The following is a 19,779-nucleotide window of genomic DNA, read 5'->3' as shown; positions in this document are numbered from 1 at the left end:
ATGCCTGCTAGTCTAAGCAAGTTTTATTCAAGTATTTTGAAAAAACCCACTTTGCATTAATTTTGAACTAATCCAAATACGAAATAATTGATATTGGTAAATATGAATAGCCATTGTGGTACCATCCCCATTGATTACTTGCATCGTGGACCTGTGGTTTTCTCTCTCTATATATATATATATATATATATATATAACAGAGTGTGATCACTACGTCATTTTATATTAACCGATATTACTGACTTGCCCCGGGGTCCGTTGTTACACTATCGTCATGGCAACACCACACTCCAGCTAATCTACAAATCAAACCGATTAGTGTCGGAACGATTGAGCGCAAATACCAATTAAGGATATACCACAAGCGAGCTGATAGATATCAATTAATTATTTTGAAATCTGTAAGTTAGAGAATATTAAAAATAACAATTTTATAGATGTCACCTCCTTAGTTATGAGGGGGCACGGCTGGCCCAGTCGTCTAAGGCGCCGCGATTCGCTGTGCAGAGTTGCGTCCCTTGGGCAAGCCAGAAACCTATGATTGTGGGTTCGAATCCCGGTTTGCCCCGATTATGTTTCTAGGTTTGTCAGCACCATACCCGTGCTCGTGGGTTTCACCGAAGTGGTAAACGTTTGAGACCTGCATCACTTCGGGCTTTCCTCCCACATTAAGCTGACACGCCGTGATATAACCGGAATACTGTTAATAGGGGCGTTAAACCCAACTCACTCACTCACTCACTCACTCACTCACTCACTCACTCACTCCTTACGTTTCAGAATATATGCTTACTCATTCAGGAGAATGAATCCAAGGATGCTGGGAGCATTTTTATGTACATGTGAAAAAACAACAAAAGTAATACGATAACAAAGATGGAAAAAATAACAAGCAAAGCCAGCAGTAAATTAGCGCTGATGTTCATTAGGGAATTCTCGCATAACGCAAAATCGCTAAAACTGCATATATTACTGATGATTCCACCACTATTCTCCATCCTAATCCCTGTCATAGGAATTGCATTTTCCAGTTTTAATCAATCTCATTAAAATCAGATCTTAGTTTTCGCTACCGCTAACCAAAGATCTGAGGACATCCCATTACGGGTCACGTCAGAACGACCTTTCGCGAACATTGACCGACCAATGAAATGACTGACAAGAAATCGACATTTGCCAATCAGAAGGCAGCTATCTCGAGCTTTACGGCACTAGTTTCAAACTGGCGACTACGCTTCGAAACATATTTTGGCGTATTCTCGATTTAAAAAAAATTAAACTGACCAAAACAACATTCTGGAATGGCTTATAGATGGCCTAGATTGTATGGATATAATCATAAAACCCGTAACTGTCGTTCGGAATACCCCGTGTTAAATATCTCGAGGTTGTATTAGAAAACACATTCCGACTGTCACTTTCAGAATCTGGTAAGCGACGCTCTGATTGGTTGGATGAAAGGTCGTGCTGACGTGACCCGTAATGGGATGTCCTCAGATCTTTGTTTAGCGGTAGCGAGAACTAAGATCTGATTTTAATGAGATTGAGTTTTAATTAAAAAAAAGACAAGAAACAAGTACTTAGGTCCGTGTTTTGATACGTGTAATTTCATAACAATGTTTCAGTTGACATTTGACAATTTTACAACAATTTATGACAATCAATAAACGAAAGCACCATTGCTCGCATGTATTAATGTTTAAAACTGAAGAAGGTTCAGCACAAAAAATCTTCATCTCAAAGTTCTCAGTTCATATTTCCTCTGTTCCTGAGCACCAAGGGGCCAACGGCATCCAGGTACTGACGGGCAGTCTTCTGGCCAGTCCTTGATTGGTTCTCTTTCTCCCTGCAGACAAGCAATGGGTAAATAGAAGGCAGGGGTTAATTAGGACTGCTTGGTAATTAGCAAGTATACACCGAAATGTTGTGTTCCTCATAATAGAGAAGTTGACATCCGTAAATTCTCTCTTATGGGTATCACTTCTAAATGTCATTCAAAGACTTGATATAAAAAATCACGTTCAAAAACCATCATAACAATAATCCTTCGTGACGTAGTTGAGAGCGTGTCATCGTACCTCACAGACAGAGGTATAGACCGGTATAGGCTTCACTACTTAACACATTTTTTAGATCTTTTCACAACAAACAATTGTTTATATGGAATCAGTCAAAATCAGGCAAACCTCACAGATGTGAATTCGTGATTAAAATGTTTAGCGGGCGACACGAGGTTAGAAGTGTGAGAGTTGTCTCCCTTAGATTTCCTTCTGCTCGAGGTCGCTGTACACATTTCTGCACATTTGAAGTTTGATGGAGACTGACAGCTCTCTACAGCATCCATCATGTGGCGGACTGTATCGTTTGTTGAACGGGTGGAGGTAGAGTTTTCGGGGAACTTGCTCAATCAGGCGATGGTGCTTGGCGATGTTGATAATGATAAGGTAAGCTGCTGGTGATTGGGTGTTGACTGATATTCGGTTCAACAATACGAAAGGTCTCTGTTTATAAGAATCTGCTGTTGGCAAACACCAATATATTTAGTCCCATCTATAACTTTAATCCCATCAATGTATTGTATAACTGTCGTTGTATCAATCACATTCGAATGATAATGTTTGTAATTCTCTAAGAAACTCTTGTCACTTCAATAGGATTGGGAAAGGGTCCAATATCTTGTGTTTCTTAAAAATGCTCATCTAGCAGGGCGTGGAGTCATCCCACAGATGACATCCTTACCTTGTCAGCTTGCTGACAGGGTTAACCTCTTTGGTCATGTGGACAAGGCATCCGACCTCTGATCAGAAGGTCTGTGGTTCAAATCCCATCACGGGACTCGGACATTTTATGGCCGCTCCATTGGCGCCCAACGTGGGGCTGAGCCATTCATATTAAATTTGAGCAAAAAAAGCCTCAGTACCCTACTATGTGGCCCGGGACGTGCCTTCCGTTGACGAGGGAGTATGTAGCAGGGCGTGGAGTCAACCCACAGATGACATCCTTACCTTAATTTTTGTCAGCTTGCTTGACAGGGTTAACCTATTTGGTCATGTGGATAAGGCATTCGACCTTGGATCAGAAGGTCCGTGGTTCGAATACCATCACGGGACTCGGAAATTTTATGGCCGCTACAGACAGAACACTACATTTTACATTCTGACTGATTCCCATTTAACAAAATAATGCAGCAAGGTTATTGTTGCTGACTACTATCCTGTATGGCTACCCTGCTATGCAAAGCACTAATTTCTATTTACAGTATAATGAGCTTGTTGTTGGGAACATTGATGGAGACCTGTCAGTCTTTAAAGGCAGCAGTGTCACACCTTGGAGAAAGACTTCAGATCTTGGAATGGTTTGTAGATTAGAGTCATGGATCAAAGTAGACGATAACTTTTGCAGATATTTCAGTTTCAGGCAAGGGATCTCTAGGGGTAGTAACCATTTATTTTGTAAAGTGATTTATGTGAAACAACCACATATTTACAAAACAACTATTCTCTCTAGATTTACACAAGTCTCGGACCATTAGTGCTTATGTCTGTCCCTGTCTCTCTTTGTCTCTCTTACTGAACCCAGAGCATATAGGCAACTTAATGATACATTCACTTCTCAGCTGTAGCAGGCTATACACTTTATTCCTTTCCAGACTGAAATTAGAAGACTCGAGTGTATATATGGACATTAAAGTAACGTCTGTCACAACACTGTGCTTTATAGAATTATTTTTTTTAAATTTATACATAACTTGGAGAGGGTGGGTGGGGGGGGGGGGGGGGGATAAATGTCTCTCTTTACAATTTATCTAACCATATTATATGGATTGTTATACATGGCTATTATAATGAGTCATCTTAAAGTTGATCATGTTGAGATTAGTTTCAAATGTTCTGATTTCACCTTTTCAGATAACATGTATAGGACTGGGAGACATATGCAATAAAGGAAAGGTAATCCTTAGATATTTTAAGTTGTAGGAATTACAGAGCACAGTAAAAATGTACAGTGACTTATCTGAAGATGCAGAAACAAGAGGAAAAATATCCTTGCTGTAAAAATGAAATTGAAAGGAGATGTAAATTGGTAAAATGATAACATTTACTATTTTCTGCCCCCAATGAAGTTCCAGATTAGAATTGGTCTTCAGCAACCCATGCCTGTCTTAATAGAGGCCCAACAGAACAATGTTTTCCACAAGTTATTTGTGACGTTTATATAAACTACCATATTCACCATATTAAGGGCCCCCTACGAGGCCTTGCGAGGCCATTACCTTACTAATCCTAAGATCCGGGGTAGAATTGTTTTTCATCAACCCATGCTTGCCATATGAGGCGACTAACAGGATCAGGTGGTGACTGGTCAAACTCGCTGACTTAGTTGATGCATGTCATCATATCCAAATTGAGTAGATCGATGCTCTGGATTGTCTGGTCCAGACTCGATTATTATTTACAGAGTTGAACATTGCTGAGTGCAGTGTTATACCACTAACAAACTAGATTGTGGGACAATACCAGTGCCTCTGGGTTTCATCAAAGTGGTAAATGTCTGAGACCTGCATCATTTCTGGTTTTCTTTAAACATGAATCTGAAATGTTGGGATAACTGAAATACAAAGCAGCACTACACCCAACTCTTTCACAATTTCATTCAGTTTTGAGACATTAAACGACTTGAAATTATATTTAGTACATTTATGAATGTTGTCATCGTTACAGAACAACCTGGTTTGCCTTACGGCTGAAGGCTGGTGCTACATCTTCGACATCAGGCCAGAGGGCAGCATAGAGGTAGGTGTCTGTAGTAGACAGGTCAGAGGTAGGTGTCTGTACTAGACAGGACAGTAGTAGGTGTCTGTAGTAGACAGGTCAGAGGTAGGTGTCTGTAGTAGACAGGTCAGAGGTAGGTGTCTGTAGTAGACAGGTCAGTGGTAGGTGTCTGTAGTAGACAGGTCAGAGGTAGATGTCTGTAGTAGACAGGTCAGAGGTAGGTGTCTGTAGTAGACAGGTCAGAGGTAGGTGTCTGTAGTAGACAGGACAGTGGTAGGTGTCTGTAGTAGACAGGTGAGATGTAGTAGACAGGACAGTAGTAGGTGTCTGTAGTAGACAGGACAATGGTAGGTGTCTGTAGTAGACAGGTCAGAGGTAGGTGTCTGTAGTAGACAGGACAGTAGTAGGTGTCTGTAGTAGACAAGTCAGTGGTAGGTGTCTGTAGTAGACAGGACAGTATTAGGTGTCTGTAGTAGACAGGTCAGTAGTAGGTGTCTGTAGTATACAGGACAATGGTAGGTGTCTGTAGTAGACAGGACAGTAGTAGGTGTCTGTAGTATACAGGACAATGGTAGGTGTCTGTAGTAGACAGGACAGTAGTAGGTGTCTGTAGTAGACAGGACAATGGTAGGTGTCTGTAGTAGACAGGTCAGTGGTAGGTGTCTGTAGTAGACAGGACAGTAGTAGGTGTCTGTAGTAGACAGGTCAGAGGTAGGTGTCTGTAGTAGACAGGTCAGAGTTAGGTGTCTGTAGTAGACAGGTCAGAGGTAGGTGTCTGTAGTAGACAGCCCAGATGTAGTAGACAGGACAGTGGTAGGTATCTGTAGTAGACAGGTCAGAGGTAGGTATCTGTAGTAGACAGCCCAGATGTAGTAGACAGGACAGTGGTAGGTGTCTGTAGTAGACAGGTCAGAGGTAGGTGTCTGTAGTAGACAGGTCAGAGGTAGGTATCTGTAGTAGACAGCCCAGATGTAGTATACAGGTCAGTGGTAGGTGTCTGTAGTAGACAGGTCAGAGGTAGGTGTCTGTAGTAGACAGGTCAGAGGTAGGTGTCTGTAGTAGACAGGACAGTGGTAGGTGTCTGTAGTAGACAGGACAGATGGTCCTATGCCTACAACCAACTGTACGGTATATTGTGTTCAGGTTCTGTGTCCAGGTGTAAATGTAACTTGAGATGACATGCATGATGTCCTATAGCTGCCTGATTTCACCTGTTGACAGTTCCTGAAAGAGGATGAGAGTGATATTGACATCAGAATCCTCAAGCCTGCCTACACACAGCATCTCCCAGCAAACGGCAAGGTCATGCTCATAGCCGATACAGGTAACTGTCATAGCTGATACAGGTAACTGTCATAGCCTACACACAGCACCTCCCAGCCAACGGCAAGGTCATGCTCATAGCCGATACAGGTAACTGTCATAGCCGATACAGGTAACTGTCATAGCCTACACACAGCACCTCCCAGCCAACGGCAAGGTCATGCTCATAGCCGATACAGGTAACTGTCATAGCCTACACACAGCACCTCCCAGCCAACGGCAAGGTCATGCTCATAGCCGATACAGGTAACTGTCATAGCTGATACAGGTAACTGTCATAGCCGATACAGGTAACTGTCATAGCCGATACAGGTAACTGTCATAGCTGATACAGGTAACTGTCATAGCTGATACAGGTAACTGTCATAGCCGATACAGGTAACTGTCATAGCTGATACAGGTAACTGTCATAGCTGATACAGGTAACTGTCATAGCCGATACAGGTAACTGTCATAGCCGATACAGGTAACTGTCATAGCTGATATAGGTAACTGTCATAGCTGATATAGGTAACTGCCATAGCTGATACAGGTAACTGTCTTAGCTGATACAGGTGACTGTCATAGGTGATACATGTAACTGTCATAGCTGATACAGGTAACTGTCATAGCTGATACAGGTAACTGTCATAGCCGATACAGGTAACGGTCATAGCCGATACAGGTAACTGTCATAGCCGATACAGGTAACTGTCATAGCTGATACAGGTAACTGTCATAGCTGATACAGGTAACTGTCATAGCTGATACAGGTAACTGTCATAGCTGATACAGGTAACTGTCATAGCTGACACAGGTAACTGTCAAAGTCTGACCATGTGCAGTGATTGACATTCTAAAAAGTGTTGTCATTTCTCTACATGACACATCAGCTGTCAATGATGTATATCCCCAGTGGGTTAGTTAAATCATACATTCAAAAGGGTTTTAAAAAGTTAAAAAGTATTCCGTGGGTTTCATAACCATATAGATCCACAAGAACTTACCTATATTTCTGATTACTTGATAACTATATATTTTATATGTTTTAAAGGGCACAGAAGCTTTCATTTACCCTATTTTCTTGAGTATAGTGCACACTTTTTGTCTAAAAAACACAGCTGTGTAGAAGGGGGTGCGCATTATACACGCCATAATGACTTTTGATGTTTTGACCCAAAGAGATTACCATGAGCACGTAACACCGGAAATACCATGTCAACAAATCCGTACTGAAGTATGCAAATTAATCTTGTAATTACACTGTCTGGTTAAAAAAAGTGTTCATTGTATATCTGGACTTATGTTAGTAACTTATTTCGTTAATTTTATTCAAAGTTTCTTTTAATATTGTTTTAATTAATTTCGATGAAATCATGTGTGAAGTGATCGGAAGATCGCACATTCACCATTATTAACAGCAACTGCGGTCAGATTACCGCTATTGATGCCTTGAAACAAATTTTAGTTGACAGAGAATGGATATATATATCATAAATGCCATACTTTGACTCGTAATATAATAATTTTTTTAAAAATACTGAATTTTGCTAGAGAGGGGTGCGCATTATACTTGGGTGCGCACTATACTCAAGAAAATACAGTACTTAGCTCCATTTCATTGTGACTTACATAAGCTATCTCAGCAGTGAGATTTGTCTGAGGACTGTATTATGTTTTGCTGACGTCCCCCTAAATACATGTAACATATTTTCATGACCCTAAACCCCCCATAATAAATGAGCTGTCCAAATGTTCAAGCTTATAAAAGAAATGATTTGAAAACTTCAAACTGTGTCATGTTTTTAAGATGGCGATGGCCAAACAGAGTTGGTTGTGGGCTACTCAGACAGAGTGGTGCGGACATTCCGATGGCAGTCCGGAGTAGACAGCGACGCCTACTCCACAGGACAGTTCATACAACACCAGAAGTGGCAGTTGGCTGGCCAGGTGAGCTATACATGGACTTGGTTGTTATAAGTTCATACAACACCAGAAGTGGCAGTTGGCTGGCCAGGTGAGCTATACATAAGTGGCAGTTGGTTGGCCAGGTGAGCTATGCATGGACTTGGTTGTTATGAGTTGATACAACATTAGAAGTGGCAGTTGGCTGGCCAGGTGAGCTATGCATGGACTTGGTTGCTATGATTTCATACAACACCAGAAGTGGCAGTTGGCTGGCCAGGTGAGCTATACATGGACTTGGTTGTTATGAGTTCATACAACACCAGAAGTGGCAGCTAGCTGGCCAGGTGAGCTCTGCATGGACTTGGTTGTTATGAGTTCATACAACACCAGAAGTGGCAGTTGGCTGGCCAGGTGAGCTATACATGGACTTGGTTGTTATGAGTTCATACAATACAACAAGTGGCAGCTAGCTGGCCAGGTGAGCTATACATGAACTTGGTTGTTATGAGTTCATACAACCCCAGAAGTGGCAGCTGGCGTGCCAGGTGAGCTATGCATTGACTTGGTTGTTATGAGTTCATACAACACCAGAAGTGGCAGCTAGCTGGCCAGGTGAGCTATACATGAACTTGGTTGTTATGAGTTCATACAACCCCAGAAGTGGCAGCTGGCGTGCCAGGTGAGCTATGCATTGACTTGGTTGTTATGAGTTCATACAATACAACAAGTGGTAGCTTGCCAAATGTGATTATTATCCCCCGCCATGAAGTGGAAGGGTGATATAGGAATGGGTGCTGTCTGTCTGTCACTTATCGTTTCTGGAGCAGTACTAAAAAATCATGAGAGATATCTTAACCAAACTTGGCACATAGATAGATCAAGTGGTAAACTGGTGCCTTTTGATAGTTTGGGATTTCTGACAAATTTATTGTTCAAGTTTCCATAGCAATGACTTAGACTTAGACTGAAAATGACGCTAGTGCTCGTTCCCAGAGCAGATCTTGAAAAAACGTACAATATTTCTTGCCTTGCACACAACCGTACATGTCATTTTGGTGGAGGATATGAGTATTTCATGATTGTTTGAAGAATTCTTTGATGTCCGTCAAGGAGTAGAGCAGCCGTCATCGTATTGTTGTTGCATTATTACTCTGCTACGTAATCTGTTACCATCACTCACTCCCTGCGTAGATCGGATCAATGACAGTGAACAGTTGTGGAGAGGGCAAGCCTCAACTGCTGGCGTCCCAGCCGGGCGGAACACTGGTCACTCTGCTGCAGGGAACCAACATCAGGATGGAGCAACCCCATGTAGAACACAGGTCAGTCCATAGAACACAGGTGTGTTGTACGTAGAACATAGGTGTGTTGTACATAGAACACAGGTCAGTTATTAGAACACAGGTCAGTCCATAGAACACAGGTGTGTTGTACGTAGAACATAGGTGTGTTGTACGTAGAACACAGGTCAGTTATTAGAACACAGGTCAGTCCATAGAACACAGGTGTGTTGTACATAGAACACAGGTCAGTTATTAGAACACAGGTCAGTCCATAGAACACAGGTGTGTTGTACGTAGAACATAGGTGTGTTGTACATAGAACACAGGTCAGTTATTAGAACACAGGTCAGTCCATAGAACACAGGTGTGTTGTACGTAGAACATAGGTGTGTTGTACATAGAACACAGGTCAGTTATTAGAACACAGGTCAGTCCATAGAACAGGTGTGTTGTATGTAAAACACAGGTCAGTTAGTAGAACACAGGTGTGTTGTACGTAGAACACAGTAAGAACATACATAGAACATGGCCAGTCGTATATAGAACACAGGTCTGGTAGCTCCAACAGTCATCATGTCGTATGTCATACATCAAACTCTTCAAAAACAATCTCATTAAAATCAGATCTAATTTCCCGCTACCGCTGAACAAAGATCTGAGGACATCCCATTACGGGTCACATCAGAATGACTTTTCACGAACTTTGACTAATAACTGAACCGACTTACAAGAAGTTGATATCAGCCAATTTGAAAGCAGCTTTCTAGAGCTTTACAGCATTCGTTTCAATCTTCCATTTCAGACTACGCTTAAAAAATATGTTGACACAGTCCTCGATTAAAATTTTGAAAACTGAACAAAAGAACATTCTGGAACGTCTAATATATCTTTGTGATTGAATGGCAGTGCTTCCCACGTACTGTGCAACGCCTCACCCATTGAAATGTTTATCCCGCGGAAGCGAGAGATAGACGATAATTTTGACGGAATCAGTCGTACGGGCCGTAACTGTCGTTCGGAATACCTCGTATTAACGTTTTTGAGGTTGTATGATTAGAAAACACATTCCGACTGTCACTTTCATGATCTTGTAAGCAAAGCTTTGACTGGTCGGATGAAAGGTCGTTCTGACGTGACCCATAATGGGATGTCCTCAGATCTTTGTTTTGCATTTTGCAGCAGCAAGAACTTAGATTTGATTTTAATGAGAAAACTCAAAAAAGGACGAGTAATACGACAGCCCCGTGGTTAAAGCGTTTGCTGATCCCACCATTAACCTGGGTTCTATTCCAGTGAGGAGTCGACTCAGCAGTCCTTCGTGTACCATCCCCTGGGGTCATGCAGAGCTCGTAACAAGGAAGTGTCCACTGTCATCGTTGGGGGGATAAAACGAGAGAGAAAGCAAGAAGATGACAAAGCATCGTCTTTCTATGCCCTGGCCACTCTAGATGGTAAGTGTCAGTATAACACATGATGAAGTTAGCACTTGTAACACTTTGGTGGATGTACAAACTTTGTGTCTTAAATTTATACCAAGGTTTGCATTTGACCCCAATGACCCTATGGGGGGCACGGGTGGCCCAGTTGTCTAAGTTGCCGCGATTCGCTGTGCAGATGTGGTCCTTGGGCACGCCAGAACCCTATGATTGTGGGTTCGAATCTCGGTTCGCCCTGATTATGTTTCTAGGTTTGTCAGCACCATACCCGTGCTCATGGATTTCACCGAAGTGACCTGCATCACTTCGAACTTTCCTCCCACATTAAGCTGACACCCCGCAATATAACTGGAATACTGTTAAAAGCGCTGTTAAACCACTCACCCAATGAAGCTATGTATACTCACCCACAAGATAACGCGAATACCATGCATGTTGGCTAATAACAAGAATTACTCATATTCAAGAGATATTAGATTGGTTTGACACACAAACGAACATACTGTAATGTTGTGTGAACGTCACATTAGACGTCATAGATCCATGACCCGAGATGCATCATTTGTCGTGTACAGGATTAGTGGGTAAAGTTTGGAAATCACTTGCAGCATATCGTGATAAGAATAAAGACACTGGTAACACTAGACTGTTAGTTTTGTCATTAAGTGGTACACTTTGGAAACATCTCTTTTGACATACATACTTCTCTATATGTTTCTATGGTTCGCGTTTCTTTGGGTGGTGAGTATATATCAGTATGCCAAAATAGCATATCATAGATTAAATAAAGAAAAAAACAATCAACTTTCCTCTCCCCTAGTATCCCATAAAACCTTAACTATACTTTCTAGGACCTGTTCCACAAAGTGATCTTAGTGCTATGATTGTTAAAAGTCTGTAAGTATGGAGGTTACGATCATCTTACTACTAAGATCTCTGTGTGTAACAGGGACAGGTGGTATATTTATATCGGCAGAATGCAGAATGCCAGGTATGATCGTAGGTATATCAATATACTCCCATATTCAAAAGTGTGATCCGTGAAGATCCGGGTAGAGAATAGGTCTTCAGCAACCCATGCTTGCTGTAAGGGGCAACTACGCTTGTTGTAAGAGGCGACTAAAGTGATCGGGTCACTCACTTGGCTGGTGCATGTCATCGTATCCCAATTGCTGGATCGATGCTCATGATGTCAATCACTGGATTGTCTGGTCCATACTCAATTATTCACAGCCTCTGCTTACCGCTAGAATATTGCAGGGTGCAGGTTAAAACAAACAACAGCAAACACACAGAACCTCAACCATTTGATTGATGACCAGCGGTCAACCCCTGTGTAAAGTCCAGCCACACTTTGTTGTTCATCTTCTCAATTCAAGAGAGTGAACTGTCTGTAAAACTCCAGTTTCCACCCTTGCCGAACCAGACTGGAATTTCTGGCCTCAATCGTAGCGCCACCAGTGGCTATTACGATCTATGTCCCTTCTATGTCCCTCTGATTGACCAATCAGATTCCACCTCTCATATCACTTGCAATTGCTTCAAACAAAAAAAACGGCGCTAATTGAAGACATTCAGTTAAATAATCAAAATCTATATTGTAATAAAACAGGTCTTACTTCACGATGTGCATCTTATCAAGTGAGCACCTTGATTAAAAACAAGAAAAGATTTAGAAAAAAATATTTGTTGACGCCGAGTTGGCAGTCCACATGCTTTTACAAATCCTGCAATCAAACGATATATGCACGGCAGTTTACAAACCGGATTTTGATTTGGTAATGAGATTTTGCTTGGACTATGCATAAACTCGTTAGTCCAGCCAAGATGTAACTCCATAATTGCAGCCTAGTTTGGCAAGGGTGGAAACTGGACTTTGATAGTCAGTTAACTCCCTTGCCTCGGGAAGATGCTTGTCGTTAAGTCTGCCCTTGGCTGTGGTCTGAAGACTCGATACAATATGTCATCCTCCTTGCAGGCAGCCTGGTCCTAGTGCAGTCAGACAAGACGGAGTCGGACAAGATCGTGTGGTCACTCCAGGTGGATCATCAGCTGTTCTCTCTGCACAAACTGGACGTAACGGTCAGTGGAACAGCCGCCAGTCTGTGTGGGATTGTATCACATATTTACAAGGGCAATAGTATAACATTGAAATATCCTCCAGGATGGGGTGTAATAGTGACGAGTGTCTATTTCCAGTCAAGTAACGAAACAAGGCCATGTGTAACTCAGCCCCAGATGAATTCTGCGGCTAAAGTTGCACAATTCTACAAAAAGTCTCTTGCATTTAGACATTTCAAGACATCCAATTATGCAAATAAATATGCATAGTATCATGAATATTTGTTTATAGTTAGACACAAAAACATTTGATAATGAGATATAATTATTTCAAATTTCGTTTTATTGTGGGATATTTTGTATGTTTGAATAACATTTTAAGTGTTTGGGCGTCATTCAAAAGCAAAATTTGATAAAGAAGACTGAAAATCATGAAAATTTGTGAATTGATTGCTAAAAAAAAGCAAATTCTGTGAATTTTTCTGCAATTCTGTGGTAAGTTACGTTTTCTGCAAATATTTCCACACTTGCGGAATCGCAAAATCCGTCTAGGACTAACTCATGAAAGTCAAATTATCCCTACTTTGATTATGTTAGGTTATCGGTTATCGCAAATGTTGCATGGGAAATTGTGCCGTTTGTGCGATGTGTGGAGTAGGTGGCTGAGAAGTTTGGCACTTGTTGGAAGGGAAATATTGCTTTTTATTCAGTGTGTAGAGTGGGTGTCTGAAAGGGTGTGGCACGAATTTCATGGAAAATATGGTCATTTGTACGTTGTGTAGAGTAGCAGGCTTAAAGATATGAAACATGTTGAATGGGAAATAGTGGCTTTTGAGGGATGTAAACAGCATAAACATTTACATTTCATTCAATATATAGTCAAGTCTCGTTTATCCGACACTCGTTAATCCGACAATAGGCTTTATCCGACACAAATGATGGGAACCGATTAAATCAGTGCTGTTTAGACCTGTTAATCCGACAGTCTCGCACTCCGACTCCGACACACCTAATTTGCAACGATTTGCTGTAATCACTCATTAATAAGTCTCGTTAATCTGACACAGTGATCAGCGTACTCCATGGTCAACTGCCCGCGAGTACACAGCCCCGTGTTTTGATGCGAGACGAGTCGGCGAGTAGCTGCATATTTAAACGGCTGCAGAGATAAACTTTGTGTTTTGTGTTAAACTTTAGAGGTTGCATGATTAGAAAACATATTTCGCGAACAATGTAACACAACAATATGAATATTTCCTTTTTCCTTTTTTTATTACAACATGTTTGAATCGTTATCTATCGTGTAGTTGTCCAATTTTCGATAACAAACGTTGATAATACCTAATTTCGTTTTTATCCGACATACTCGTTAATCCGACATAATCATATGCAACCAACAATGTCGGATTAACGGGACTTGACTGTATATGCTGCCAAAAGCATCACATCTACAACCGTTACTCTGATATATGCTTCTTCTCTAAGAAGAGTGAAAAATGTATGACAATATTTACGCGTGAAATGGATAGTCATAATTGGGTCATGTCTTAGAAGACAATAATTTTTCAATATGGGTGCTATTTGGTCCTGTTGTCGTTATTGTAGAGCATGTTGCTATGGTAACCTTAGCAGAGTCTGTATGACAGATTATGTTTGTGTTACCGTGGAGATCGTGATGTAGAATGTGTTTTCTTGTGACTAGGGTAACAACCGTGAGGAGGTTGTGTGTTGTTCTTGGGATGGACAGACGTATATCGTCAACCACAGTCGAGAGGTGGTCAGGTACCAGTTCGAGGAAAATGTCGCCGCCTTCTCTGCAGGTAGGTCTTCAAATATTGTAACAGTTGTGAAATTTCACAAGCTTTCTTCTATGGAACATTCGTTTTAAGGTTTGGGTGCACGAGTGGCCCTGTCATCTAATGCGCCACAATTTGCTGTACAGAGTTGCGTCCCTTGGACACACCCGAAACCTATGATTGTGGGTTCGAATCCCAGTTTGCCCTGATCATGATTTTAGGCTTGTCAGCACCATTCCCATGTTCGTGGATTTCACCAAAGTGGTAAACGTCTGAGACCTGCAATACTCCCGGCATTCCTCCCACATTAGGGGCGGTCAGGTAGCCTAGTGGTTAAAGAGTTCGCTCGTCACGCCGAAGACCCAGGTTCGATTCCCGACATGGGTACAATGTGTGAAGCCCATTTCTGGTGTCCCCCGCCGTGATATTGCTGGAATATAGCTAAAATTGGCGTAAAACCATACTCACTCACTCCTCCCACATTAAGCTGACAAGCCGAGATATAACTGGAATACTGTTCAAAGCAGCGTTAAATCCAATTCACTCACTTGAGAATGTTTGAGCTGTGCACATCATTAAAAGATAAATTAGTGCAATGAATACATGTTATTTAATTGCAATTATGTACCCATGAAAGATTTTGAAGTTTTGTCAGCTAATTCTTTATGATGTACAAAGGTTAAGTGAATACAGGGTAGGATTATGTTAGCACATGAATACAGGGTAGGATTATGTTAGCACATGAATACAGGGTAGGATTATGTTAGCACATGAATACAGGGTAGGATTATGTTAGCACTGAATACAGGGTAGGATTATGTTAGCACATGAATACAGGGTATGATTAGGTTAGCACATGAATACAGGGTAGGATTAAGTTAGCACATGAATACAGGGTAGGATTATGTTAGCACATGAATACAGGGTAGGATTATGTTAGCACATGAATACAGGGTAGGATTATGTTAGCACATGAATACAGGGTAGTATTATGTTAGCACATGAATACAGGATAGGATTAGGTTAGCACATGAATACAGGGTAGGATTATGTTAGCACATGAATACAGGATAGGATTATGTTAGCACATGAATACAGGGTAGGATTAGGTTAGCACATGAATACAGGGTAGGATTAGGTTAGCACATGAATACAGGATAGGATTTTGTTAGCACATGAATACAGGGTAGGATTATGTTAGCACATGAATACAGGGTAGGATTATGTTAGCACATGAATACAGGGTAGGATTATGTTAGCACATGAATACAGGGTAGGATTATGTTAGCACATGAATACAGGGTAGGATTATGTTAGCACATGAATACAGGGTAGGATTATGTAAGCACATGAATACAGGGTAGAATTATGTTAGCACATGAATACAGGGTAGGATTATGTTAGCACATGAATACAGGGTAGGATTATGTAAGCACATGAATACAGGGTAGGATTATGTAAGCACATGAATACAGGGTAGGATTATGTTAGCACATGAATGCATGGTAGGATTATGTTCAAGAGCCTTCAGACATGCAGAGATATATTTAATAGGACTTGACAAGTCTAATGTGTCATTTCAAGCAAAGATAATGAAGACTTAGCAACAGAAGAGTATTAGCATTTGTTTTAAGTAGCACTCTGTTCCGCACGTTTCAGGTTTCTTTGCTTTACCGGACCAAGGCAACGTGCCATGTTTTGTGTACGCAACATTCAACAACCGCATCTACATCTACTACAACATCAACCTCCCCGAGGTGGAGTCCACCAACCTGCTCACCGTCATGGGCCGGAGGGACGACACGCGGCAGCTGCTGGCCAGACTGAACATAGATCGTACGTCCATGTTTATAACGTCCCTGACAACGCTTGTGTGTTTGTTGTGATCCATCTTAGGCAAGGGTGTGAACTGACTGTGATAGTCCAGTTTCCACCATTGTCAAACTAGGCTGGAATTTCTTGGCTCGTTTGTAGCGCCACCAGTGGCTATAACAAGTTATGTCCCATCCTTTTGACCAATCAGATTCCTCCTCTCACATCACTTGCATTTTATTCAAACAAATGGCAACACCCATTGAAGAAGATCTGATCGATAATCAAAATCTATATTGGGATAAAAGGGACCTTATTTCGTGAAGTGCAACAAATCATGTGAGCACCTTGATTAAAAATATGAAAAGTTCGGAAAATATCTGTTGACGCTAAGTTGACAGTACACATGCATTGCAAATCCTGCAATCAACCAAAATCTGAAAGCCAGTTCACGAACCGGATGTTGATTTTGATTGGACTATGAATAGGCTTGTTAGTCAAGTGAGTGAGTGAGTATTGTTTTACGCCGCTTTTAGCAATATTCCAGCAATATCACGGCGGGGGACACCAGAAATGGGCTGTACCTATGTCAGGGAATCGAACCCGGGTCTTCAGCGTGACGAGCGAACCACTCTAACCACTAGGCTACCCGACTGCCCGCTTGTTAGTCAAGCCAAAATATATGAAAAATACATTTTCATGTACAGCTCCAAATCTCTGTCATCTAATACATCTATTCAGCATGATTCATTATCTGAGCCACAGCTAAAGAATGCATGCCTGGCAAGAGATCAGATTTGATCCTGCTGACTAAGTGCTGAAATGTGTACAGAGTTGTTTCCCTTAGATCTACAAGTGGAGGCTTCAAATCCGAGATATCAAAGAATGTTGTTCTTGGTCTGTCAGCACCAAGCTCTTGCTTATAAAGTTGTAAGACCGCCTCCGTGGTCTTGTGGTAGAGCGTGCGCCCGGAGAGCGGAAGGTCCAGGGTTCGATCCCGGGCCGCGTCATACAAAAAGACGTTAAAAGATTGTACTTGTTGTTACCCTGTCTGGCGCTCGGCATTAAGGGGCTAAAACAAGGACTGGTCGGCTCGGAGTCAGTATACTGTGTCTGAGTGGGGTATTCATGTTAAACTGCGGCATGGTATCTCAGTGAGCTAGCACTATAAATCAGCTTCAGTCCGGACTAGTACAAGCAGCCACACACACACATACACGTGCATGCACGTCGCTATATAAGTGCAATAATCTTGGACGCGACGTTAAACCCAATTTCACCTCACCTCACCTATAAAGTTGTAGGTCCGGGATAGTATAGATCCCCAGCAACCTATGCCGGTTGTATCAGGCGACTAAATAGATCAGGTGGTCAGACTCCATTATTTTCTGGCCACTGTCATGTAGCTGGAATATTACTGAGTGCGGCATTAAACAACAAACACACACATCATGTTTTAAATTTGTGATGTCCTGAGCAATGTATGATGTCATATGATTGTCCTCGTCAATACTGCAGTATGATGGTATATTGATTCAAGTAACCAATCAACTTCCACTTTTAAAATACACATTTCCAAATATTCCCAAGTTTTTTGTTTCAACCCTTGTTGTTGATATTGTAGGTTTCTGGTGAATGTTTCAGCCAATATTACCAAAGTTTTTTGTTTCAACCCTTGTTGATGATATTGTAGGTTTCTGGTGAATGTTTCAGCCAAAATTCCCAAAGTTTTTTGTTTCAACCCTTGTTGATGATATTGTATGTTTCTGGTGAATTTTTCAGCCAATATTCCCAAAGTTTTTTGTTTCAACCCTTGTAGATGATATTGTATGTTTCTGGTGAATGTTTCAGCCAAGCGGTCAGACCAGCTGCGGCAGCTGTACCACTGGGTGCTGTACGGCTTCCACGGCAAGACATAACCGCCGGAGTGGACTACATCAAGCAGGGGAAGGTCCGGGACTGTGGATGCTTACTGATGATATTAAGTTGCCGTGACATCAGTTTGTCCAGTAACACTGTATGAGTGATCCGACACAATGGAAACATGAAGATGTGGATATGATTCTGTGGACAAATCTGAAGCCGACGCCATGTTTTCTGTCTTGCCACTAATGCCCAGTATGGATTACAGGATGATCTAGTTATATGTACAGAATGTTATATCTTTAGCACCCTGTGGGGATACTGGATAAGAATACCGTATTCAATGTAATAAGCGCCCAGGGCGCTCTCAAAAGTAAAAATAGGGGGCTCTTATTAGAATATTATGTAACTATTATGTAAAAAACAGAGTTGAAAGATAAATTTCGTGGTTTATAGTGACAGCCTGAAATGTTTATGTACGACAGATATATTTTTCCAGAATTTAATTGCCCATAATTAAGGGCATGTATTATATTAGTATTATGTCGCGAGTGTGTATTATACGCGAATAAATAAGTCTTGTGTACATTGATCAATCCGAAGGGGTGCTAATTGGGATTGTTCACTAGCCAATATATCAGCAAATATCACCGTGGGCGCTTATTACGTCGAATACGGTATGTCTTTATGATTGTCCTAAGATGTGACTAATGAGTGAGTGAGTGAGTGAGTTGGGTTTAACGCTGCTTTGAACAGTATTCCAGTTATATCGCGGCGTGTCAGCTTAATGTGGGAGGAAAGCCCGAAGTGATGCAGGTCTCAGACTTTTACCACTTCGGTGAAACCCATGAGCACGGGTATGGAGCTGACAAACCTAGAAATATAATCGGGGCGAACCAGGATTCGAACCCACAATCATAGGTTTCTGGCGTGCACAAGGGACGCAACTCTGCAAAGTGAATCGCGGCACCTTAGACAACTGGGCCACCCGTGCCCCCCTGTGACTAATTAGTTCAGGTGGTCATTCTTGTTGACTTGGGGTCATACCCCAATGTCGTGGGACGTTGTTCATAATAATCTGGACAACTGGATTGTCTGGTCCAGGCTTGATTGTTTACAGCCACCGTCATAGCTGGAATATTGCTGACTGTGGGGTTGACAGCATTTACTCACTACAGCCAACGTCAAATAGCTGGACCAGGAAAAAGGTTGTCAAGTTTCACTGTCTTCACCGGTAACCTGTCGTGTTGACTTCACGTGAGACTGATGGTAGATTTGACTTCATGTGAGACAGTAGTAGACCAGAGTGAGTGAGTGAGTTTGCTTTTATGCCGCTTTTAGCAATATTCCAGCAATATCACAGCAGGGGACACCAGAAATGGGCTTCACACATTGTACCCATGTCGGGAATCGAACCCGGGACTTCGGCGTGACAAGCGAATGCTTTAACCACTAGGCTACCCGACCGCCCCTAGTTGACCAGGAAACAGGTTGTCAAGTCTTCACCAGTAACCTGGTACTACCTCTGTCTACCCTAGGATAGACT

General features: G+C 41.8%; 1 protein-coding gene across 1 annotated transcript; it reads left to right on the top strand.

Annotated features, from left to right (window-relative positions):
- The first annotated feature begins 2,245 nt into the window (after positions 1 to 2,245).
- On the top strand, positions 2,246 to 19,066 carry LOC124146879 (KICSTOR complex protein ITFG2-like). Its single transcript, XM_048386452.1, has 12 exons — positions 2,246 to 2,444; positions 3,260 to 3,355; positions 3,909 to 3,950; positions 4,722 to 4,793; positions 5,994 to 6,096; positions 7,885 to 8,024; positions 9,174 to 9,304; positions 10,559 to 10,716; positions 12,680 to 12,783; positions 14,465 to 14,582; positions 16,218 to 16,394; positions 18,222 to 19,066. Exons 1-12 carry the CDS (start codon positions 2,346 to 2,348, stop codon positions 18,287 to 18,289), a joined length of 1,308 nt encoding a protein of 435 aa, XP_048242409.1. The 5' UTR covers positions 2,246 to 2,345; the 3' UTR covers positions 18,290 to 19,066.
- The last annotated feature ends 713 nt before the right edge of the window (positions 19,067 to 19,779 follow it).

The sequence above is a fragment of the Haliotis rufescens genome, unplaced genomic scaffold, assembly GCF_023055435.1.
Source record: "Haliotis rufescens isolate VD_foot unplaced genomic scaffold, xgHalRufe1.0.p SCAF_6, whole genome shotgun sequence".
NCBI lineage: Eukaryota > Metazoa > Mollusca > Gastropoda > Lepetellida > Haliotidae > Haliotis > Haliotis rufescens.
The sequence above is the reverse complement of the archived record's forward strand: the minus strand, read 5'-3'. Positions and strand labels throughout refer to the sequence as shown.

What these genes read in the sequence shown, in the direction of transcription:
- LOC124146879 (XM_048386452.1), top strand. Translation starts at nt 2,346, where the DNA reads ATGTGGCGGACTGTATCGTTTGTTGAACGGGTGGAGGTAGAGTTTTCG. An exon ending in AGACTTCAGATCTTGGAATG is followed by an intron (nt 3,356 to 3,908) that starts GTTTGTAGATTA and finishes TCACCTTTTCAG; the next exon opens with ATAACATGTATAGGACTGGG. An exon ending in TGCCCTGGCCACTCTAGATG is followed by an intron (nt 10,717 to 12,679) that starts GTAAGTGTCAGT and finishes TCCTCCTTGCAG; the next exon opens with GCAGCCTGGTCCTAGTGCAG.